Raw genomic sequence first — 26,379 nt, 5'->3', positions numbered from 1 at the left:
GCGGTCGACTGTGGCATAATAAAAGCTCCGCTGCTTTCGAGCCGTGTGTCGCGCTCGTTCAGCGGCCTCGTTTCGCTTCGACGGCTTTCAGTCTCACCCTGCTTCATTCTACTACCTTAATAAATCATTAGCTCATCCATGAACATGATTTCTGCCCGAGTCGTGTCGGATTGCATCGGCTGTGGGGATGAAGACGACAACTCCCATGATTCCACACTCAGTCACAGCGTCATTAAACTATGCCTTTGCTTCTTTTTTTATTTTGAATACGCACCCTCTAGCGGCGAAAATTACATATTGTGCCTTTAAGCTAAACATGGTCAGGTCAAAGTGTCTGAATAATTTTTGGTATATATATATAATTAAATTATAGATGAAGTGAAAGAGAAGTGTTTATTACGTTTGAAATATGGATATTTTTCTTACAAAAACACATGGATTATCTACAGAAGGCCTTTATTCACCCCCCTGAGCCGTGTGAGGCACGCTTTATTACGGATGCTAGCACTTTATTTCACATCTTCTGGACTGTTGACAAAAAGCACCCACTTATCCCCATTGTAACGCTTGGAGGGGCCAGGACAATTTTTAATATAACTCCGATTGGATTCGTCTGAAAGAAGAAAGTCGTATACACCAAGGATGCCTCGAGGATGAGTACATCAGCTAATTTTCATTTTCATTTTCACCCTTTAACATTGAAATATATCCATATTACCACGTTAAATCATTTATATTATAATATGCAATAAATATGTATGAAAATAACAAAATTGAATGATTTTTTAAAATTATGTAAACTAAAACTTAGTCAAATAACCTGTTTAAGAAATCAAACCCCTTCTTAGGAACCGTTGCAGATAACATAAAAATACTATAATGTGTAATGTGGGGATGGGGATATGCATTTCTTGCATCTACTGACTCCTAGTGTCAAAATGAGACACTTCATGCTTGGGGCGTGCTTTGGGACTTTAAAAATGTAAATTTCCTAGTCTATGCATAGGAACATTTGTGACCCTGGACCACAAAACCAGTCAAAAGGGTCAATTTTTCGAAATTGAGATTTATACATCACCTGAAAGCTGGGTAAATAAGCTTTCCATTGATGTATGGTTTGTTAGGATATGACAATATTTGGCCGATATACAACTATTTGAAAATCTGGAATCTGAGGGTGCAAAAAAATCTAAATATTGAGAAAATCGCCTTTAAAGTTGTCCAAATGAAGTTCTTAGCAATGCCTATTACGGTACTTATCAAAAATTAAGTTTTAATATATTTACAGTAGGAAATATACAAAATATCTTCATGGAACATGATCTTTACTTAATGATTTTTGGCATAAATGAAAAATCAAGAATTTTGACGCATACAATGTATTTTTGGCTATTGCTACAAATATATCCCAGCGACTTAAGACTGGTTTTGTGGTCCAGTGTCACATAAGGGTTTGTCTGTAAATACTGTATCCACCCCCCAGCCACATGCTGCTTTCCTTCCTCATCCATCCTGCAGTCAAAGGACACGCAGCTGCGCTTGTGTGTAGTTCTGCGAGAACACCTTACAGAGACAGGTGCCTTTGAAATGCACGGCCGTCTATGAAGCTTTACAGGTGTTCATACTTCTTACAATGATCCCCTGGAGAGCTGAATGACAGCGGAACAACACTGCTGGCAGTCGGTCTGCTCAAGAGTGAGCTGAAACTGAAAAACAATTATCTCAAGATAACACATTTTTCTACCATTTTCTGATTTATGTCTACCTCAAACTAATAACTGCCCAGGGGTTTTGCATATGGGAACCGAGTGAACTGACTTGCCATCACATGTTTTCTTATCTAGACCAGGGTCCCAAATTAGACATTTTTTACCCTTCAGGGGGAAAACAATCAAGTTGATACATATTTTGAAATATGTAGTTCTGAAAGCTATCAGTATAGACTAATAATAATTTTGTCTTCAGGTAAATTCTTGCCCAGCTGTAAGTTGTTTACTATATTACTATAGTTTTACAAGTTACTGTCAGATGACAGCTGGTTTAAGGAATAATAAGGTATAATGCAATGCCATGGTTTTGGGACAATTTATGAGAAATGACTCCTTTATGGAGTTATGCACTGAAGGATCATTATTTCAAATTTAAGATGTTTTCTTTTAAATGAATCATGATCCAAACAAAGAAGAAATCCTGACAGTACTTGCTGTTAAAATAGTATAATATTCAGAAATGTCAACTATACCATAAAACATTTTTCATCACTTTCGCAGTGTACATCAGGGACATTGTGCATTTATGTCTTTGGAGGGGGGACTAGGGACAGTTCTGGCTCATTTGGTGTCCAAAACAAGATACAACATGACCAAACAGGGGAAGACACTCTTTAATTACTTAATTTTTAATGCAATTGTAAGATTTCCAGTAGCACAGTGAGAATCCTAAGCCTATTGTTTCAATTTTGTAATAAAAAAATGAAGCTGAAAATTCATTTTCTTTTATTCAAAAAGAGAAGCTTTGAACTTTATGTGGGTAAATGATTTCAGAACTTTCATTTTAAAGCTGTGGAAGTTGCAACTTAATTAGACTGACCAAATGTAGACATGTACATTAATGATTTCTGCCACAGCGTTTCACCTACAAAAATTGTGCATTTTAATTTTCTTTGGAATTTAATTCAAAATCCACTTGACTATAATGTTATGGACCATGTGCGGGGCACAACATTTGAAGTTAAATATTTTAAATGCATGATTACAGCATATCTCTCTGTAATGTTCTGACCCTTTCACTAGAACTAGAAGACATTGTTTAAAAATAGATTCTCATTTTGTCCTATTCGGTATTTTCCTTTAAGCCAGTGTTGCTCATTTCACTTGAGCTCACAGTCTGTGCTTCTTCCCATGTGTTCTCATTTTGCTGCCCTAATTTTACCCCAGACACCCAGGCCAGAACATCACATAAAACACACTGCATTCGCCTGTGAACCTCTCGATGAAGCAACTAACCTCGGGTAATGCTTCTGTCAACCACTGGAAGGCAGTTTTGTACAGATTATTTCACCCTGTTTTCTCTGTTGCATGTAAACGCACAAAAAGCAGGACATCTGCTCTGTTTAGTCATCTCTTTGGCTGCCCTTATGTAATTCATGAGCAAATGTCAGGTTTCCTTGAGAATATGTGTGGGAATGCTTTAATATCGTCTGTCCTGTTGAATTCTTCATTTTAAACGATGTTTAACAGGTTGCTGACATCTGGCTACTGTCTGCATATAGTTTGTGTGAAGTGTAGTGTGACTCACCTGTGCTTGTCCTTCTAAGAATGCTTAAACATTTAATTGTTAAACATAATAGATACATCCGATTACAAACATACAAAGAGATTAGCTGCAGCATTCAACACAACAATTGTGTCATAACAAGGCGAGACGCAAGTCATTTGTCTATCCACCCTGAAAGCGTAAAAAGCTGCACGGCATGATGAGCCCGGTCTCATAAAAATGCGTATAAATAGTACGCCAAATAAAAACGAAAAGTCGTGGTATTGATACGCAAAAATGGACTTTGGCGTGCATGTGATACGTATGTGTTTCGCGTGCATATAATACGCAGTTTTCGCGTGCATATGATACGCAGTTTTCGAGTGCATATGATACGCAGTTTTCGCGTGCATATAATACGCAGTTTTCGCGTGCATATAATACGCAGTTTTCGAGTGCATATGATACGCAGTTTTTGCGTACATATGATACGCATCTACCCCACAACCCTAAACCTACCCATCGCGTAGCACATACACGCCAAAGTCCATTTTTGCGTATCAATACCACCTGTTTTCGTTTTTATTTGGCTTACTATTTATACGCACTTTCATGATACCGGGTTGGCATGATACAAACACAGGTAATCAGCATATGTAGCTATAACGTTTAAGCTGCGTTCAATTCATGTAAACATCTCAGTAAACTACTACCTGCTGTCACGATAGCAGCAAGAGAAATAAAATAAAAAATGATATTTGTAAGAGCCCTGTAAAAACACCCAGGCAAGCTATTACAAACAATTACTATAATAGCATCTGTAGAATTAAATATTTGCGGTTAAAACGTTTCTTGCACTGGATGTAATTTTGTACAGGAATATGAGGTTATGTGGAGTCGGGTTTTGGACCAACGATATTTCACTATGGGCGGGGCCACACGGAAGGACTCCGCAGGGATTGGCTGTGCCAATGATGAAATATCAAACGAGAGAACGTGAGAGAATATATATATATATATATATATATATATTTTTTTTAAATCTAGAATTAAATTTTGAACGATAAAAAGCATGTCAGCAATCTTCATTTAGACACAGCCGTAGAAACCAAGTGACCACAATATGTCCTGCCATTCATCGCATGTCGTGGTTACAGGTTAGTACTATTACAAAACTAATTCTGATTTACTAAGTTTTATAACTTTTATTTAAAAATTAATTAACTTATCGCGTCACACCTGGTTAGGACACGGTGTAAGAATTTGAAAGCATTCCAAACAGAGTATTATAAATAAGAGGGAGGGAGGGAGGGAGTGGGTGAATCAAATGATCAACTAACAGAAACATTCATTAAGGGCGAAAGCCACAGTTTGAATCACAGTTTTATTCCAAACATGTGTCTATATATTTAACGAAAGAGGGCAACAGCCCTCCTACATTACCCCACAGTTTTATTGGAATATTAATAACAATATAATCTGAATCATTTGCCTTATTTTCTTCATTGTGGGTGTGAATCTTCAAGCACTGGTATAGGACTGGAGGCGTGGACAGTCTCTTTCCGTCTGTCCTCCAGCACTCATTTACATTAAATTCTTGTCCCGACAATAGTTTCCTTAATCTCGGTCTCAGTCCTGCTTGCAGAGGAGATCAGTAGAGGGAGTTTTAGTGGGTGGCAGCGGCCTTGGAGGGGGCGTGGGTTTGGCCCTGCGTGGGCTGCCCGAGCCTCCTCCTTCGCTGTCAGTGTTTGTATTGGAGGCCGAGGGGGGCGGTGGCGGCAAATGCGGAAGAGAGGACGTGGCGGAGGCCAGTGGCGAGCTGCGTGAGCATGATGATGTGGAGCGAAGGCTCTGGATCCGCCGGCACTCCTGACACACCCGCACATGTGTGCAGCCGCGGGGTGCCGCCGTGGGGACCAGAGCGGGTGCGCTACTGGGGACACTGGCACTGAGAGGGTCCTCCAGCAGTCGCTGAGGGCCCGGGCCCATTTCCGCAGCGCCCCCGCCAGGTCCCGGTCCAGCAGCGGCGCCGGTTAACGGCCCCGTCCCACTGTAGAGTTTGCCGTTGCTGAGACGCATCTCCCTCACGAGCCGCATTTGACGGGGAGCTCCTAAAGGGAGACGGGCTGGGTGCCGGAGAATGCCCTGGGACGAGAGGGGCCGTCGGCGCCGCAAACGAGAGTTCTTTTTACAGGAGATAACGTTTCTGAATTCAGTCATCATTTCCTGACATACTGACACCTTAGTGAGTGATCAAAGAGGAAGAGAGAGGAAAGAGAGTCAGGAAGGAAATATATAAGGAAAAAGACAAAATGAAAATGGACAGGAGTAAAGTGAAAACAGAACATAATTTGCTCAATTATCTTGAAGTGGGCATCGCTATTCGTATCTCATACTGAAAGTTAGGGCAGTGGATCTCCACCTTTTTCACTTCAATAGCCCTCATAGTGCACGACAACATTTAGAGGCCCAATGACTTGCACAGCTGCTCATTATTTACTTGATAAGGATTTGTAAAAATATTTTCACTAACATGACTACCAGTTATATTTTAAAATTAAGCTATATCATATATCCTTGTTTTTCAAAACAAAATGAACCCTGGTTCTTCAAAGAGGAGGTGAATTAAAATAGGAAATATCTTGAGCTTTAGTCGTTTCAGCTTATTTTAATGCTTTCTATGTCTTATTATAAATCATTTTAAGTCATCTTGAAGCCCCCTTGGAAGTTTGTTGAGGCCCCATAGTGGGCAACGGCCCCCTGGTTGAGTTAGGGGTTAATCAACCTGGTGAACTAATAAATGAATGTAAAAAATCCCATACATTTAAATGTATGCATTTGGTAGATCATTTTATCCAAAGCGACTTGCAATGCATTCAAGATACATATTATATCAGTAAATGTGCTTGCTGTTGCTAATGGCATGCTTTGCCACTTGACCTACAGAAATAACCTGCACTGAATAACATTGTGTGCAAAGCAGAGTTTTCAGAACTAGAACAACCAAGTCTTTATTTTCTCCATTTGTCTAAAACAAAATGAATAAAATATATGTTCACAAATCTCGTGGAACTCATGAATAAAGGCTATGATCCATCATTGTGCCCATAAGCATTGCACTTCAGTCTCAAAATTTTTTAATTTTCCATTTAATTAGCCAAAAATACTAAAATGGTCTATAATAGCACTCATTCATATTCCAAACAACTTGTTGATGAAACTGGCAGATGCTTTTATCCAAAGCAACCTATATGCAGCACAGACTGCATATACATTTTATTTTATTTCTGGGAATCAAACCCATTGTCACTGCTAGAGCCATGTTTGAGGTGTAGAAATATGAGCGGTAAACTGTGTGAAAGCTATGGAACAGTTACATCACAAACACAGACGGCTTGGTTGGCGTTGTGACCTACTCGTGAGTGTCTGTGGTTTCGGATGGGGCAGGAGTGAGGGCGTACCTCATCTGTCTCGGCCGAGCGGCGTGTGGACCACACAAACTCCATAATGGCTACAAAAACAGCTATTATGAGTCCACATATCAGCACCACGAATATCCCGCCGATATTCTCCATACCTAGACCTGAAGGAAAAACACAGCAATGTAACACACAGAAACGTCCTTCCACACACACACACACACACACACACACACACTGTGGATCTAATTAGAGATCTGCATTCCCGCAGGATTCCAGAGGGATCCTATTAAACTATATTTCAGAGATGTAGGTGGGTGTAGGCGGTATTCCTAAGAGTTATCAAGCGGAAGCATGAAGCCAGGTGGTTTGATAAGGAAACATTTTAATTTCTCTGTTTTTTGAAAAATGCATGTCTGAAATGATCTGTTTAAATGAATTGATTAAAATAATAATAATTAAAAAATAATAATAATAGGGGAATGGCAAAACAATTATTTCTATTAACATGAACTTGTTTGATTTTGTATGATAATCAACTTCTGTCGTGTGTTGGGCCACCATTAAAATTTAAATCCTGAAGCATCAACCGCTAAGAGGAGACAGGGATTTTCGCTTCTCTTAACCAGGATTCAGGTGGTTTAGTTGCCAGTGATACAATTAATTCATTCACTTACAAAGAAACTAAACAAACTTTGCGTGCAAGAATATGAGGAAACCCACAATAATTCTGAGTTTAGCAGAATCACAAAAACAGAGCTTCCCAGCTTCAAAACATGCCTAACCAGCATATGGTTTCTGTTTTTTTCAACAGGGCGATGCATGGTGATATCTATTAGTTACATTCTTTTAAAGCTGTCTTCTTTGCGAAGACATTCATCAGGTTTTAGTATTCCTCTAAAGGATAAACGGATGAAAAACTATAGGACAAAATGAATGATTTTTTTTTGTCCCTGTGAGAATAGCAAAACTTACTCTTGACTAATACACACACGCATACTTCAGGTTATAAATATTCAGGGTTGTACCAGAACTCATAACTTAAAATGCCAGTACTGTTGGTATCAGTACGTACAGTAACAGAACAGTATGTTATGTTGAGGTGCTAATAACAGCGTTTCGCTCACCTTTGGCGCGATGGTCTTCTTCTTTAGGACACTTTCCTCCCTCCCACCATCGACGCTTTAGGATTTCCAATCTGTTGTTCTCTTGCAGCTGCAGTACGCCTAACGTGATCTCATCTCTGAATGGTGAACCTGCAAGAGAGTGAATGAAATTAGTTTAGCTGGTTAGCCAACTGGACTCCCAGGGTTACCAGCTGATGATTGTACAAAACCCATCTAAAACCTTGGTAAGGCTGGGAAACTAGCTAACTACCTTAACATTAGTTAAAAAAGTTCAGACAGGCTAAGGCTAGCAATGCTATGTTAAGATTAGCAATGCTACACACCAAGTAAACAGTTTTTGGCCTTTTGGACACCTTTAGTGACAGGGACATTTATAAGACACGACCCAGACCAGCGTTGCCCTCATTAGCACTCTGGTTTAACGTGTCAGAATGTCAGAACACATACGCTAACTGCTAAGACATGACTGAGTATGTCTTAGAAAGTCAACTGATGTTGTGCAAATGAGTTAAATTAGCCAGTGTGTCAGAATGAAAATGAATGTTATGATAGGTTAATTCCAAATTATTTGACTTGTTAGAATAACATCACCCTTCATTAAACATTACTGTATCACGACTAATCATGTCACGCTAATAGCGACATGACGTGAAAGGATGTGTTCATCAAATTAAAAGATGCTAATTCAAATTAAACACTGCAGATATGCACTGGAATGGATCAGCTGTCACTGAATGTTAGTTTCTTTTTCATTCAAAGGCTGTGAAATTGAAGTACTTTGCAGGTGCATGTTTTTGCACCTCAGTATAATAAGCACAAAACATTTATTTTATGTGTCAGTATCACTTACATCAACCCCTGTGTTTAAAGCTGCAATTTTCTCATGCCATGTAAGCTAAGAAATATGCAAGCTTTCAAAAATATCTTCAATCTCATCAGAGAAAACCTGCCTGTGGTGTTGCTTCTTGCATGTTTTGTGCTACTTTCAGTGAAATGTCCAGTGATTGGTGCAGAAAACATGTTCAGTTTTATCTGAAATGCCATTTTAGCTTCAACAAGTCTTTGAGCTGTTTTATTGTGACTCATGTTTCACAGGACTCGTATCTGAGCGCTTTCCATTCCTGTACCAGGTGAGCTACCGAGCAAGTTTACATCAAAAAAGCCATATGGAGCTAATTATGTGATGCAAACATCAAAATGTATTGGTTTACAAATGCACTATGGTAAAAGTTTTTTTGAAATCACAACATAGAATTGTGCAAGGTCTTTTAAATTGATAATCTGCCCCAGTAATAATAATTTATATATATATATATATATTTAAAAAAATGTTTTTTTTTTCTGGAAACTGCAGTTAATTATGTGTAGTTTTTTTTTTTTTTTGTAGGCAGAGGCAAATTTTTCCAATTAACCTATATTATTTCTAAAATTATTATTTTTATATTTTATAAAATTCTTTGCAAATACCTATATTTGCTAACAAGAATAAATCTGGTATTTAAAACTGCACAGTTTTGAAAGGTCACCAACTGGATATTGCATTGCTCGGTTGTAATTACATTCTAAGCTTGTCATCTCAGGTTATAATGAATTTCTTTCACCTTCCAGCACTGAAATGTTTTCAGAAGTTTAAATATTTGTCGTTTTATTTGAAAATGACCCGACTGAACCTCACTATTTATGCTGACTATTCACCACAAAAGTACATGCAGTACATTAAACATGAAAAGGTATTCACAAACAATTTTACTATTGTAATGTGACTTTTGAAGTCTGAAACAGAATATTTATAGAAGTACATATTCTGATGAATAATGCAATTTCATAACATTAGTTAATGCATTAGGTACCTAACTAAAAATGAACAATGTCTATTGTCAAAATAATATTATACTAAATGGTTAAATGATAATAAATGATAATAAATAAATAAATAAATGGTTTTAAAAAAATCATAATTTATGTAACTAGTCTTCAAATTGAACCTTATTGTGAGGTGTTACAGAAGGAAGACATTAGGAGGAGGACGTGACGTGTGATCAAGTATGGTGTTCCATACTCGGAATTTGTGCTCTGCATTTCACCCATCCGTGAACCGTGAACACACACCCGGAGCAGTGCTGGTTATTCACTCCCCCCACCGACAATTCCTGCCGGACCTGAGACTCGAACCCGCAGCCTTTGAGTTACAGGTCCGACTCTCTCACCATTAGGCCACGACTGCCCTAAGACATTAGTATGGGTGTGAACAACTAGTCGCTTGAAAGGTCCATTTTGATTTCATGTTTTACAGTCTAACCCAGTCTAAAGACTATGTGGTGACACCATCTGCACTCCGGGTTGCTATGGAAGTGGATGTGGGGAGTCCATGGTGACCAGCCTCTTCATGAATGAGTGGATGAGAGGATTTTATCACTTGGCACCAGAACTTTGGAAGGTGACCTGAAGAGATGAGTTAGAACCGGGAGGAGGGAATGAATGTTTGAGCTCCTGGAAGACGATGACCTGGAGATAGTCTTTGAAGACGGATGCTGCTCCTGGGTTCTCATTTCAACTCTATTTACGGGATCATGCGATTATGAGCGTATATGGTGATGTTTTGGAGGGCAGTTTAGCCTAGTGGTCATGAAGTTGTTGGTCTGATCTTCCTGGAGGACAGAAGATCAAAAACAGCAAGCAGCACTGTTAATTTTCTCACTGCATCTATTAATCTACTGTAGGTACAAATTCCCATAAGTAAGCATCCCAGTTTCATATGTCCTGTCTTTTACTCATACTCCCATAATTTTGTCTGCTAAAATCTTTTAGTTTTCAAGGTACCAAAAACCAAAGGTTTTTATAATTCTTCATACATCATGGGAGTCAGTGGCAGCCCTTTTAACTGTACTGGCACACCGATCGGTCAAGTTCTTAAAGGGACAGTGCACCCAAAAATGAAAATTCTGTCATTATTTACTCTCCCTCAAATTGTCCTGAACTGTACGAGATATTTTGAAGAATGTTGTTAACCAAATAGTTGACGGTAGCCATTGACTTCCATAGAAATTTTTCCATACTATAGAAGTCAATGGCTACCGTCAACTATTTGGTTAACATCATTTTTCAAAATACCTTCTTTTGTGTTCAACAGCTGATAGAAATTCATATATTTTCGGAACAAATTAAAAGATGAGTACATGACAATTTTCATTTTTCATGAACTATCCCTTTAATACTACTAATACCCACTAGTGAGTATTAAATCTGCCTCCCAAAATCTTTAATGGCACCAACAGTTTTTCACTAAATATCTTTGGACTGAATGGTTTGGAAATCAGTGTTGTAATTGTTAATTAAAAGTCAAACAATTTGAATCTGTTTTAGTTGACTGAAATAAAACAATATAAATATTAGATAAAAAAACTTAGTTAACTTTAAAAAAACTCAAAAATTAAATTAAAGTTTAGAAATGTTGCTAAAAGTCAAACAATTTGAATCTGTTTTAGTTGACTGAAATAAAACAATATAAATATTAGATAAAAAAACTTAAAGTTAACTTTAAAAAAACTCAAAAATTAAATTAAAGTTTAGAAATGTTGCCTTTACAACCAGCTGAAATAAGTTCAAATTACTAAAACTGAAATCAATATAAATGAAAATGAATAAGAAATATAAATAAAAACTAAAATATAAAAATTAAAGTTATTTTAAAATACCATGAAAGTATATAAATAACTAAATAACTAAAATAACAGTGTTGGACATGTAATTCTCATATATTTTATTGCTAGCATTGTTTTCAATTTCTGTCCAATTAGATTTCCACTATTTCTAATCCTCCTACAGGTTTCATCAGATTTCATCAGAAAACCCACAGACCATGTCAGAAAATAGCTATTAAAAGGTTTCTGATATACTACACTGTTCAAGTGTAACACGTCAAAGACATGAAACAATTCTTTACAAATCTTAGAGACATGAATCTTGATATGTATTGCTGCCAAGAGCAAAAAGAGCATTTGGTGACAGCTTCTCTTTCTACTCAAAGCTTCATAAAAATACAACTTTTATCATTTTATTTAATGAGTTAAAATAGAATCTTAATAGTATTTCACTGTTGTGAGTTAAAATGTATTAACGGCGGAAGATCTACTCTACTGATGATAGATTTAATTCTTTGTAATCTTCTAGTAATAGTTTTAATTAAAATCCAGAACATTCATTTTAAGCTCTTGTGTCTGTTCTTACAAATGCCAAAAGTAGCTGGTGGGGATCCAATACAGGACAAAAACAATACAATTGCTTAGTATTTTCAGTGTTTTGATTAACTGTACTGACAACAGTAGAAGTAAAGGCATTTTGCATTTCAGAAATTTGCTGATTAACTTCAAAAGAACGCAGAAAAATATAACAGAACTATTAGCTTGCTTAGACGTCTTTGGGAATTGGAGCAGTAGGCCTACTGTGCGAAATCACCACATGACGCCAATAACACTTTTACGGCCTATTTCACTTTCACAGCTGGATGTAAGCTTCTTAAATTTTGACTTGACAAGCCCCTTTGCACGTCCAGAAAGCCCTTCTACGTTATTCCAGCGCATACAGTGGCTCAATAGTGGATTAAGACCCCACGTTTTCTCTTTTCCAGCCTTCCTCATTGTAACACCCACTAGTGAGTATTAAAGCCCTCAATGCAAAACACATATGCCATAAATTGTTTCTTTTCCCTCCCTCATATCTCTGTCTGTCAGAATTGCTATTTATCAAGCCTTGTGGAAAGTGGCAAGCCATCGATCCAGGAGAAAAAATAGAAAGAAATGTGCAATACCAGAGCATGAAGAGATGCTATCATTGTGACAGAGGCTTTCTTGTCTGTGTGATGTTCTTCTGGGCCATCATCCTATTTATTTCTGGCAGAACTAAAACATTATTTTTGATTTTACTTTTGGACTTTTTATGCAGCGGGATAATGGAGAGAGAACGAAAAATATTGGGGAGAAAAAGAGGGAGCGACTTCAGAAAATGCCACAAACCACACTCAAACTGGTACCATCCACTTGAGCACCACGGCTCAACATATCAGAGTATGTGAGATAACAGCTAAGCCACATCTTAGACTCAACTAAAACACAGAAAGTTGACATTTTGCCTAATATATAAACAAATGTTGGAATGTATTTAGAGTTATATATTTATATTTATTAGGCATATTTATTGCCAAAAAATAAATACAGTACATAAATAAAATGTTTGACTCTTTGGTTAATTAATATAAATACTGTAAATTTAAAGTGCATAATTTCTGTGTCACTAGTAGTAATTTTTCTACTTTAGTTGTCTCTGTACATTACACTTGGAAAAGAGAAAATGTTTTGGGATTAACGGTACTGTATGTGCTTTTTTTTTGACTGTACTAAAGTATAAAAATACCATAATACATTTGCAGATATTTAGGAAACATCTTAAATTCACCGGGGGAAAAAAACAATTCTACAGCCAGTTATTCTACTTTGAAGTGTGTGTTCCGTGTCAGAATGTCTGTTTTTTTTAATCTGTGTGATTCTGCCCACTGCCAATTTAACCAATAGTATTTCGACACCCTAGGTTGCCAGATGACGGAAAACACAGCGTATTGCAGCCATGGAAACCAGCAAAACAATATGGATCAGTGACTGCAGATTGTATCCGACCTAAAAAGCTTCGGAAAAGCTACAGTTGATAAATCAACTGATCAGCGTAAGGCTTGTTGCCTAACATTGTCAATTATGCTCATTCCATGTGGTATCTGGCAACCCGCATGAGAATCAAGTCTGAGGAGGAGGTGGCAGAAGAAATAACGCTGTCCAATATTTAGAATTTTGACTGGAGTACTCAATCACTAGCTGTCGATATTACATACTGCATCTTTAAACTGGAATACGTCTGGATGTCAGTGGGTCATGGTTTGGATGGTTAGCATGAACTAGTAGACCTTACTCGGGTTAGATGCCAAAATAAATTTAACAAGGATGAAAACGAGGTTGTGACTGAGTCCACTGAACACATATCTCTCACAGCCTTGTTTTCATGTCAAAAATTAAATATGATGCTACCCTGAATAAGTTCGATTAACTCCTTAAAAAAAGCTCTTTATTAGGGCCTTTCGCACCGCTTTAGTTCCAGAACTAAATGTACAGTACTAAAGTACTGGGACGATTTTGCGCGAACTATTTCCCAGTACCATTTAAAGGGTTGCATTCGCACCGACAGTGTGTACTAGGAAGTGACGTAAGCCGGTCGACAGCGACGTCATTTGTGCGCGGCATTCAACAACGGAAACAAAGAAGAACAACGTTAACAACAGGAGGATGGAGGACGCTGTGATCAGAGCTGTTTTTGTTGTGTCTCGCGGGTTTCACAATAATGGACATGGAAAGTTGACGTATACGTAAAGCGATTGAAAGAACGGAAAGGAGGACTAAGAATCTCCAACGACAACTGGCAGTGCTACATTTGCTACAAGTGCCTGCACTTCAGCGTCCGTCCATCTATCGCTGTTCTCCATACTTGCGAAATAAGTTGACACAATGTTTACAGTATGTTTACGCGCTGTTTTAAATCATGGCGGGTGAGGGCGTTTTCGTACGCGTTTGGCCAATCAATGTCTACTTACGTCACGGGTAGTACCAGTTGTGCTGGTTAGACCCTGCTCCAGAGTAGGAGCTAATTTGGTTCTCGAAAAAGGCAGTCCGGTACTAAAATCGCACCCAGTTCCGGCGGTGCGAAAACGCCAAAAAGTGGGTAGTTCCAAAATTTGTTCTGGTACTATGAAAAGGTTCCCGCGGTGCGAAAGGCCCTTTTGTCTCTATGTCTCTTTATTCACGCCTATTCCGAAGTCGCAATGAAAGTCTACAGGCAATTTTTCTGAGATAAAGTTCAAAATAAGAAATAAAAAGATTTAAGAGTCAAAATTATTAGTCACATTTTGAGACTTTTGGATGAATAGGAATGATAATGGATAGCTTTTTCCAGATACTGCGTTAAATACCTCAATGCTGGACACTCAAAAAAGTATTTCTACTTATATAAGAAGGTTAAAATCAGACTTTGATTTCTCTTATACCTTTATATCCCACCTGAAACCTTTCTCTCTCTTTCTCTTTATTTCTCTAGGTCTTTCTTTTCTGCCCTACTCACCCAGAGGCATGCCGATGCCGTAGCCCTTGGTGTCCAGCAGGCCTCCAATCTGCGTGAGGTTGCAGTTGAGGTGTCGGTGGTACTCGTTCATGGTGCTTTCCAGAAGAAAGGCGTACTTGGAGTTTAAAATCCGAGCTATGCCCTCCTCCGTGCTCTTCACGAACACGCTGGGCTGCTTGGAGTACATGTAATTCCACATGCGCTGGTACGTCTGGTAGCGCGAGTTCTGCGAGAGGCGATGAAAGTCATCGGAAAAGATGGAGAGAGAAAAGAAAGGTGAAACAGATATAGTATTGGAAGGTGGAGAAAAATCAAAGATGAAATTATATTAACGGTGAAATGAGGACAGGTCAATGAATAAAGAGGCATTTTATTGGCAGACATTGAGAGTGAACTAGATTAAGGTAACAGATTGAAAGAAAGCGAAAATGTAAGGGAACGAAAGATGGATAATACATTATTAATGTAATGGGAAAGTAAACTTGGCCTCCAGTGTGAATATGGATGTAGCTGTGAGTCACTAGGCCAACTGCTTACTGCCACAAACAGGACATGATGCATTATGACATGAGTCAAAGCACATGCACAGACTAGTCGATTAGTTTTACCACTAATTAAAGGGACTGTTTCGACTATTTGTGTATCACATGACTTCATCTGCGCTTGTTTAAGATGTGGTGACAGCATTTTGGTTTGTCTTTGGTTTTTCAGCCTGTATTTTAATTTATTATTTACATCAGGTAAACACTGACCCACATACTAGTCAACTACTTTTCTTGGCAACTAGTCAAAATGACTAGTTGAGAAAACTGTATTGGGAATGGATGCATCTATGAGCAGATATGGAAGAAACACATTGATTTTGGGGGGGAAATCTTTGGAATTGATATAAACTGAGCAACACTGAAAGTATTATAAAATTAGTGAAATCTAATTAAATATTACTTTTATAAATTTTTATAAGTCATCATATTTTTTTATTATTTAGTATTAGTAACAAATTAGTAATATTTAAACTTCCGTTTAAAGGTTTGTGATATGAATATGAAAGGAATATTATTTTTCAGCATAGATGCATTAAATCAATCAAAAGTGACTGTAAAGACATTTATAATGTTGCAAAGATTTCTATTTCAAATAAAATGTCAAATATAATGCTGAAAAAAAAATGATCACAGCTTACATTGGGAAGCAACTGGTTTCAACATTAAAGGGATAGTTCATCATAAGTCATTAATTACTCACCCTCATGTCGTTCCAAACCTGTAAGACCTTCGTTCATCTTCAGAACACAAATGAAGATATTTTTATGAAATCTGAGAGCTCTCTGACCCTCCATAGACAGCAAGGGTACTGCCACGATCAAGGCACAGAAATGTAGTAAGGACATCGTTAAAATAATCCTTGTGACATCAATGGTTCAACCGTAATTTTATGAAGCTACGGGAATACATTGCAAAGAAAACAAAAATAACTAATTTATTCAACAATTCTTCTCCTCCGCGCCACCCTAGCGCCATGGAGATAATAAAACGATGCATGTGTGTGGTGCTGCTGATGTAGAACACATATGCGCTGTGCATTGTTTACGTGCAGAGGAAAGCACGCGCATGCATCGTAATACTCTCCATAATGACATTAGGGTGGAGAAGAATGGTTGAATAAAGTCAAGTTTTCTTTGCGCACACCAAGTATTCTTGTAGCTTCGTAAAATTACAGTCAAACCACTGATGTCACATGTACCATTTTAACGATGTCCTTACTACATTTCGGTGCCTTGTTCATGGTAGTTACCTTGCTGTCTATGGGAGGGTCAGAGAGCTTTTGGATTTCATCAAAAATATCTTAATTTGTGTTTCGAAGATGAACGGATGTCTTACGGGTTTGGAAGGACATGAGGGTGAGTAATTAATGACAGAATTTGTGTGAACTATCCTTTTTATAACAATCAGAAATGTTTCTAAAACAGAAAATCAGCATATTAAAATAATTTCTCAAGGACACTAAAGACTGGAATAAATGCTGCTTTGCCATCAGAGTCAATTCCATTTTAAAACATATTAAAATAGAAAACAGTTATGTTTTTATAATATATGTGTTATATTATACAGTATAACAGTTTAATGTTTCAAAATTGTAGTTTTTTACTGTACTTTTATAAACATTTTTATCAAATAAATGCAGCCTTCGTGAGCATATGAGACTTCTTTCAAAAACATAAAATCTTACAGAATGTTTCAAATGGTAGTGTATGAATATTGTCAGTATTATTAGTACAAAAGTTAATATTAACATCACTGAATATCCATGTATGCAAGGGGTGTAGAATTTTGTGAATGAACGATGTTTCAATTCTGCGGAAATGTTAAGCTTTCTGTAAAATTTAGCTGGCACAGATTCTGTGTGGGCTTGAATATGAGTCACTAGCCCAACTGCTGCTACAAACAGGAAGTGACGCATTATGACATCATCACATGTGCACACATGGTAGGCTGGTGAAACAAATCTCACACACGCACAATTTCACACAAACAAGGACATACGTACCATGAAGAAGGTCATAGTACTTCCTCCTTGAATAGTCCCATACTGGATGTTCGTCTGATCGGCCAAGTCGTCAGCAGATTCGATTGGCACCTCCATCCTCTGGACTGTCAGGAAAGCGGCAAGGTTTGCCGTGTAGGAGGAAATGATGATCAGCGTGAATGCCCACCTGTTTCAGACACACAGAAACACGTTGTTTTTTTCCCATCAGAAATATGTGTGTGTACATTAGAGACAGATGTTTACATTAGACCCATCTGTGTGCAGATTTGCTGACTCATTCATTCAATGAAATATTGAAAGACACCTACAGCTGCAATGTCGACCAGATCAACCTGCTATGAAAAATGAATCGATAAATAGTGTTTGCAAACTCTGTGGAATTACCTGCAATGTGAATGAATTAATAAGGCACGATGGCACATTAAAAATCAAACACATAATTTAACACATTTACCATTTATGTCAGATGTTCCAACCAATGGTATCTGCAAAAACGAAGTCATTCCATGTTTAAGCTGGTAAACTGTGTTCTGAGACAATGTTACAATGTGTGTGTGTGCTTGCGTGCGTGCATATATATATAGACAGGCAGACAGACAGACAGACAGGCAGACAGACAGACAAACAGACAGGCAGACAGAGAGACAGGCAGACAGACAGACAGACAGAGAGACAGGCAGACAGACGGACAGGCAGACAGGCAGGCAGGCAGACAGACAGACAGACAGACAGACAGGCAGACAGACAGAGAGACAGACAGACAGAGAGACAGGCAGGCAGAGAGACAGGCAGGCAGGCAGGCAGGCAGGCAGAGAGACAGGCAGGCAGGCAGGCAGGCAGACAAACAGACAGACAGATTGATTTTATTGTCAGATGTTTTAGAAAAAAAGTCTCATATGCTCACCAAGACTGCATTCATGCATTTATTTGACCAAAAATACAGCAAAAACAGTAATACTGTGAAATATTATTACAATTAAAAAAAAATTTTCCCAATATAATTTATTCCTGTGATGCAAAGCTGAATTTCAAAACATCATTACTCCAGTCTTCAGTGTCACATGATCCTTCAGAAAAGTCTTTACTGTCACTTTAATGTATACTTGCTGCATAAAAGCACTGATTTCTTTAGAAAGAAGAATTTCCTGAGAAAAAGAATGCATTCTTTGTGGTTGCTGATTTATGTTGTCTAAGGCGTTTCCAGGAGGAAGTTGGAGAGCCATTCCCAACACAATCACGGAGCTCTTCACAGCAGTGAATCATGGCCAGATGAAAGGAAACTCCTGAAGTCCTCAGAGAAAGAGCTTTCATGAGACCGGTGAAGCATTTTAAACTTTTCTAAAGTGACTAGCCTCCAAAACTACACAAACAGCCAGATTAGTTGTTTGTCATTAAATAAAAGCTCTTTATCAAATATTAAAGTACACCAATTGCAGACACACGTCCCCCAGAGCATCACGGAGTCAGAGCCGTGCTCAGGGACGCAGCAGAGATAGACGCCAGCTCTCCGCTTTCTGGGTCACCCCTGTGTGGGATTAAAGTCGCATCTATTGTGTTTATTCACACCACAGATGATTAAACATTCGGCTTTCACTGCAAGCACAGATCGAATCATTTCAACTCCATTGTTACTCTTCCTAAAAGTGGTTGTTCAACTTAAATGACCTCAACAGCACGACGCAGGATAGAAATTGAAGAGATGGAACAGAAGACAGCTTGACTTGATAGCAGAAAGAGCAAAATGAACTGAGCGACATGATTCGAGGTGGGAGACTAATCTAGAAATACACTACAAAAGAGTGAAGCACACAATGTATGTCGGCGCACAAAATAAACATGCCCAAACAAACTTCAGTGAGACAAGACACACTCTTAATGGTCTCTTTAGACAGAGAACAGATTTTCAGTCCATGTTAAATTCAAATAATGCATCGCCATGTGTGAAAATCTGCCCTGCAGAACATTATCTCACAAATAGGTAATTTTTTTGGTCGCTTGACCAAAAAAATAAATAGAAACACCTACCAACAAATAAGATATAAGCAGGTATTCAGTTAGAGGCACTTGATATGAAATCTTGAAAAACATTTAACACCAGAAAGCAGTCAATTAAATATAGAAAATATATACAAATAAAATAAATTTACATTAAATATTTACATTTAAATATGAAAATAACTTTTCTTTCTTAATTACAAAAATGAATGACATTTCTGCTGTCACGCCTCATTTTCATCATGACAAAATATAGACTTTTTATTTTTATTTTGGAAAACTCAATTGTTCTCAAAATGTTTTGTGTAATGGCAATATTGCTGATAGTGATTCTATGACCTAAAACATGTTTTAGGTTAATTGGCAAAAGTGTAGTAAAATTAAGTATAATTTTCATCATTTTTGAACACTTTTAATGCATTTATTACAAAAAAAAGAAGTTACAAAGTCTGGGTTGAGCACAAAACCGAGAAATTCTAGAAAATCTAACCATTTAAGAATCATATTCTAACACTAGAAAAAGCTATTAAAAAGAAACAATAAAAAATATAATGCTATTATAACCTAAGTAAAATAAGTATTGCCTATTAAAAATCAGTCTACATTTTTAATTATACCTTTTAGTAATTTTTAGTAATTTATGTGCTTTTATTTATAGTATATATATATATATATATATATATAAAACGTATTAAACTAATTTAAACATTTCTAACTTTCTAAATCTACACTTAAAGTTGTTCTGATCACAACATCCTCAGAAATGTGCACCTTGTTGCTAAAATCGGCTCAAAATATCAAACATGTTTGATATCCTCCGACTCAAGGGAATCAAATTCTGAAGCTAAAAAGTCTATGACCATCATACACTCTCATACGCATACATTTTCTATGAAATCTGTCAGATCAAATCTGCAGACTGGCTCTGACTTTCAGCTACTAGCGTCAACTTCTCCAGGCTGTAAAAATCTTGTAGCATATTCCAGTCTTTAGTTTACAGCAACGCTGTCACCCATATAAGCTTTTGGATCATGTGCGCAGAGCCAGCTGGTGTCGATCCTGATATTGCACTCGGTGTGAAGAAGTGTCTTTAATACTCACAGATAAACACACACTTACTGCATGGTCTCTTACACCTCAAAGGAAGTGCGAAACATCGCCACACTCACCAAACGCCGCTGACACAGCGTGTGGACAGAGCCCGGGGCATGATCTCTGAGCCCTGCTGCATGAAACCACCGACCGGAAACCACAGGCTGTTTCCCAGCGTGTACTGATTCTCCAGCAGGTCCCTGCGGTCCCGCCAACACGGGAAGGGGTTATACCACTCATACGGACTCAGCCTGATGGAAGGAGGGAGGATGGGAAAGAAACAACGAAAGAAGCTGTTACCTCAAGAAGAACACTGGACTGTGAATATAATGATAGTCAAAATAGATGTGTGTGTATTGAGTGACAGTGCGGTACCTGGCAGCCAGGAAGAGCACACAGCTAACGGCCAGATAGGCTAAAAGCATAAATAGCCAGACAGCTGGCGAAAAGGGATCCAAGAAGGAGAAATAACCTGGCTTCCTGCCCTGTAGAGAGCACATAGCAATACAAACAATGCTTTTACCACTCCTACAGCCAGAGACTCTTCAAACAGTTGAAAGCTTTTGCCTGATACAATCGCTGTTTGTTGTTGTTCTGCTTAGTGCATGCTTTCATATGAAGAGATTGGGTAAAAGTTTGTTTTTGATAAGTACAAAACATTATGCACAATTTTTCATTTGTGCATTTATGCATTATGCATCAGGCAGGTGCTTTTATCCAAAGCGACAATGCATTCAAGGTGTACATTTCATCAATTCATGCCTTCTCAGAGAACTGATGCCGTTACTCTCACCATGCTTTACTTTTTGAGCTACAGGAATGCAAGATTTTCATGCAAGAAGAGAGGAAAAAAAGAAATAATTCAACCAAACAAACTCTTCACTAAGCACCGCCCCTTGGTTACTGTTACTAACCCAGGTAAGCAGTTCAGAACATCCCATAATATATTCAGTATATTTTTAAATGTTACTGTTGTCATAAAGTGGTAAAAATTGACTGGACATTTTTCTTATGCGGTTGCCAGTTTTATTTGCCTTTTTTCTTTAAAAGAATTGTTAAATTATGCAGTAACGATTAAAAACAGACACTGTAAATAATAATTGAGAGAACATTTTTAATAATAACAATAATGGTGATACTAATTATTATAAAATAAGTAAGCATTTATATTAGTAACGACAACAATTACAATTTTTAAATAAAACATTTAAAATAAAAACGTTGCTGTAATAAATGAGTATTATCATAAATGTTCTTGATTCGTGAGCTTTTGTGAGGAAACAAGTAAACACTAATAATAATAATAATAATAATAAAATATTTCAGCAATATTAAACATTGACAATAATAAATATTTATAATTATTCTTATTACTATTACAATTATTATTAGTGCTGTCAAACGATTAATCGCATGCAAAATAAATGTTTTTGTTTACATAATATATGTGCACTGTGTATATTTATTATGTATATATAAACACACACATCCAGTAAATATTTAGAAAATATTTACATGTATTTACATGTACATATTTATATTCTTATATTTTATATTATATATAAATATATTGAACATATAAATATAACATTTTTCTTAAATATATACATGCATGTGTTTGTATTTATATATACATAATAAATATACACATTATACACATGTTATGTAAACAAAAACTTTTATTTTGGATGCGACTAATCGCGATTAATCGTTTGATTATTGTTCTTATTATTATGAATGTTTACTTGTTTTTATTATAAATGAATGTTATTATTAGAAACGTTCTTGACTGGTTTTCAGAGAGAGAAAAGTAAACAACAACAACAACAGTAATAATAATAAATATTTTATTAATAATAATAATAATTACTATTAATATTTTTTTTATTATATACTGTTTAAACATTTCATTTGAGCTATTAGCTAGCTGCATATTAAATAATTTCCAGTACATAAATACCAATGTAATATAGTCACAATTCAATATATTAAAAATGTGTCTTACTATGTGGACGCGGTACAGGAGCATGTGTGAGCGAGAATCAGGTGGAGCATGTGACTCATTTTAAAGCCTCGCGCAGACGCTGTGATGTACTAATGATCAGCGCGGTGTGCCACCTGTGTAGTGAGGCTCAGTTGGCCTACAGATGCTGTCGGGTCTTATTCAATGTTCTCTTTCCAGTGCATAAGGGAGGCAGGCCAGAATTTTATGCCAAAAACCGACGGGCTCTGGCTCCTTCAACACATTGTCACAAGACATTCTGTCAAAACTGAGCTTGTGTGTGTGCAGAAGGACAAGAATTGGCAACGTTAAAAGAGCACATCAATAAGATCCTTTCATACACATTCCTCAAGTCATTCTCTCTCTCTGGAGTTTAATGGCATTGTAATTCTACTTAATTGGCCAAACACTGTCTGAGACCACATCGTGTGTGTGAGTGCCTCTATCACACTGTGCAGAAAATCTGTGAGAAAATAATAATAATAATAATAAAATATTTCAGCAATATTAAACATTGACAATAATAAATATTTATAATTATTCTTATTACTATTACAATTATTATTAGTGCTGTCAAACGATTAATCGCATGCAAAATAAATGTTTTTGTTTACATAATATATGTGCACTGTGTATATTTATTATGTATATATAAACACACACATCCAGTAAATATTTAGAAAATATTTACATGTATTTACATGTACATATTTATATTCTTATATTTTATATTATATATAAATATATTGAACATATAAATATAACATTTTTCTTAAATATATACATGCATGTGTTTGTATTTATATATACATAATAAATATACACATTATACACATGTTATGTAAACAAAAACTTTTATTTTGGATGCGACTAATCGCGATTAATCGTTTGATTATTGTTATTATTATTATGAATGTTTACTTGTTTTTATTATAAATGAATGTTATTATTAGAAACGTTCTTGACTGGTTTTCAGAGAGAGAAAAGTAAACAACAACAACAACAGTAATAATAATAAATATTTTATTAATAATAATAATAATTACTATTAATATTTTTTTTATTATATACTGTTTAAACATTTCATTTGAGCTATTAGCTAGCTGCATATTAAATAATTTCCAGTACATAAATACCAATGTAATATAGTCACAATTCAATATATTAAAAATGTGTCTTACTATGTGGACGCGGTACAGGATACTGATGCCAAGGTTCATGAAAGGTTTGGAGAAATCGATGACCTTCTCCCTCTCTGATGTGATGGTAAATCCAGCCACCGCCAAATCTGCTTTCTGTAACAAACAGAAAAAGAGAGAATTACTAGTGTACTAGTTTTATAGAATGCACTTAGCCATTTTGCCACCAGTGCAGATGCATCACGCAAAAACATTTTAGGTAACAAATACTATTGGATACTATATTACATTTGCAGAGGTATTTGTCACCCATAATGTCTAATAACAGAGTTAATAGGAATAAAGTAGCACATAAATGACCTTAAACACACATGAACAAAAACCCTATTTTAACCCTGATTTTGATTTCTCAAGCACAAAAATAAGTGCTATATTCATAGATTAGATTATACAAAAACCTTTGTATAGAAATGGCTGAAGTCTTGAGTAAAATCAGACACACATCTACTTCCTCTATAATTTGAGACCAATTAAATCAAGCGAGTTTCAGTCACTGAAACATTTTAAAGACTAAATGAACAATAAAAGTATTTTTAAAATGACCTATAATAAACCTGATGGACTTCCGGTACACCTACAGTATGCTTCAAGATTTTACTGAATTTTACTGACAGATACTAACTATCAACTCTCTGTCGCGGTGATAATTTAGCAATGTTGCTAAGCACTCATTTAGCATATCGCTGTGTCAGCTGTAAAATGCTTGACTGGAAGCAGGCCTGTGATTTGGTTACATGTTGTTGGTGCTCAACGTGTGTTCCCACGCTAAACAACACTGACCTTGGTTTCAAGAAGCACTCGAGAAGAAAAGCGTTTGACATTATCTGAGCTTCATTGATGAGGACAAGGAGAGGCAGAGAAAAGAAAAAGGATATTTAGCACAAGTAGGAGGAGCAAAGAGATGGGAGAAGAATTGAAAAGGGGAAAGTCAAGGCTGGACAGCTGGATGGATGAATGGACAGATAATAAAGGGATGTAAGTACACTGGAAGAAGCCTGGGTTGATGGAAGAATTCGATATGAGAGTCCTTGGGTAAAAGGATAGAGATTTATTTATTACGGGGAAGGAGAGAGATAGAAAAACAGGGCTAAAAAGTGCAATACAGCCCTATGAAAAAAGGAAAGAGTGAGGGGAAGAAATAAAGCGACGGTCCTTGAGAGCAGAAACAGATACAGAAGGGGGCGATGAGGAATGGTTAAGAACAGAGAGATGGTAAAGACAGGCTTCCAGCGAGGACACAGGGAATATTGTGCCCTTGAGAGATGAAGGGAATGAGGGATACGCATGAAAAATGAAGAGGGAGAGCATAAAAAAAGCACAAGAGTGAAAGTTCCTGAGGAAGGAAAAGAACAATAATGAATAAAAAAAGCCCACTGTGGCATTATTTTGCCCTTTTTCTTTCCTTCCTCCAGGAGGAGGGGGGGGACAGTGTTAGAGTAACTAAAAATAGTCAGGCTAGTAACTTAACTGCATTTTTCAGTAGTGTGCCAGTAGTTGAAGTTGAAGAGGTGAAATTTTTTTTTCTTCAAGATGCAGTGTAGAAAAAATATATTTTTTTACACTGTACTTCACGTTACAGCCAAACAAACTCAGGTAAAAAATCTAACACTGGAAAATCTGGAGTCTTATGCCGAGTTCACACTGCACGATTTTCAAAGACGTCACACGTTACTCTACCTGGAGTAACATTCAGTTGTTGCTGTGTTCACATTGCACGATGGATCGGCGACAGGGGGTTTCACATTGCATGACTTCACAATAGGAAGAATCGCCGACAGCTCTGTCTGGTGCAGGGTTGCTAGGTTTTCGCTACAAAACCCGTCCAATTACTAATCAAAACTAGCCTGAAAATAGCCCAATTGCTTTTGAGGGGGTCCCCCAGTAAAAATCGCATTCGGGGGGTAAAATACAATTTTTTTTGGCAGGGTTCTCCTGGTACACTTCACATTCCAGAGCCTAAATATCACATTATTGGGGTTGCTTCAACCTGCTGACATAAAAAACAACCGGCGGCAATCGCGGATTTGGCAACACTGGTCCGCAAACTACGTTTCATATAACTCCTCCCCGAACTTCCCGCTGCCCTGTATCTTGATCTCTCATTGGCTGTAGGTCATCGCCAATGTGTTTTTCAGTCAGAACTCCAAGTTTAATTTGTGTAAATAATAATAGTTTATATATATATATACTGTATATATATATATATATATATATACACATATATATAGTATATATATATACGCGCACACATTTTATAAAGACATATTTGTACTAGGTTATATATATATACTTTTATTTACAAAATATCTTCATGGAACATGATCTTTACTTAATATCCTAATGATTTTTGGCATAAATTTGACCCATACAACGTATTTTTGGCTATTGCTACAAATATACCTGTGCTACTTATAACTGGTTTTGTGGTCCAGGGTCACACGCGCACATATACACATATATACACAGTATATATATACGCGCACACATTTTACAAAGACATAATTGGACTAGGTTATTTATATAAACTTTGATGTTTTATGTTTATACACATATATACATATTGTAAACTGATCTTTTGTAATCCTCAT

General features: G+C 36.8%; 1 protein-coding gene across 1 annotated transcript in view; it reads right to left on the bottom strand.

Moving 5' to 3' along the window:
• Positions 1-4,826: 4,826 nt before the first annotated feature.
• Positions 4,827-26,379, bottom strand: part of LOC107549838 (glutamate receptor ionotropic, kainate 5) — a 104,479-nt gene continuing 82,926 nt past the window's right edge. Inside the window, exons 16-23 of the mRNA XM_016231009.1 lie at positions 23,774-23,887; positions 20,966-21,075; positions 20,668-20,841; positions 17,504-17,669; positions 14,957-15,182; positions 7,802-7,930; positions 6,717-6,838; positions 4,827-5,496 (exon numbers count right to left, since the gene is read on the bottom strand). Of these exons, the coding sequence (XP_016086495.1) occupies positions 4,885-5,496; positions 6,717-6,838; positions 7,802-7,930; positions 14,957-15,182; positions 17,504-17,669; positions 20,668-20,841; positions 20,966-21,075; positions 23,774-23,887 (1,653 nt within the window). The 3' untranslated portion in view covers positions 4,827-4,884. The remainder of the gene's footprint in view (positions 5,497-6,716; positions 6,839-7,801; positions 7,931-14,956; positions 15,183-17,503; positions 17,670-20,667; positions 20,842-20,965; positions 21,076-23,773; positions 23,888-26,379) is intronic.

The sequence above is a fragment of the Sinocyclocheilus grahami genome, unplaced genomic scaffold, assembly GCF_001515645.1.
Source record: "Sinocyclocheilus grahami isolate Dianchi unplaced genomic scaffold, SAMN03320097.WGS_v1.1 scaffold382.1, whole genome shotgun sequence".
Taxonomy (NCBI): Eukaryota; Metazoa; Chordata; class Actinopteri; order Cypriniformes; family Cyprinidae; genus Sinocyclocheilus; species Sinocyclocheilus grahami.
The sequence above is the reverse complement of the archived record's forward strand: the minus strand, read 5'-3'. Positions and strand labels throughout refer to the sequence as shown.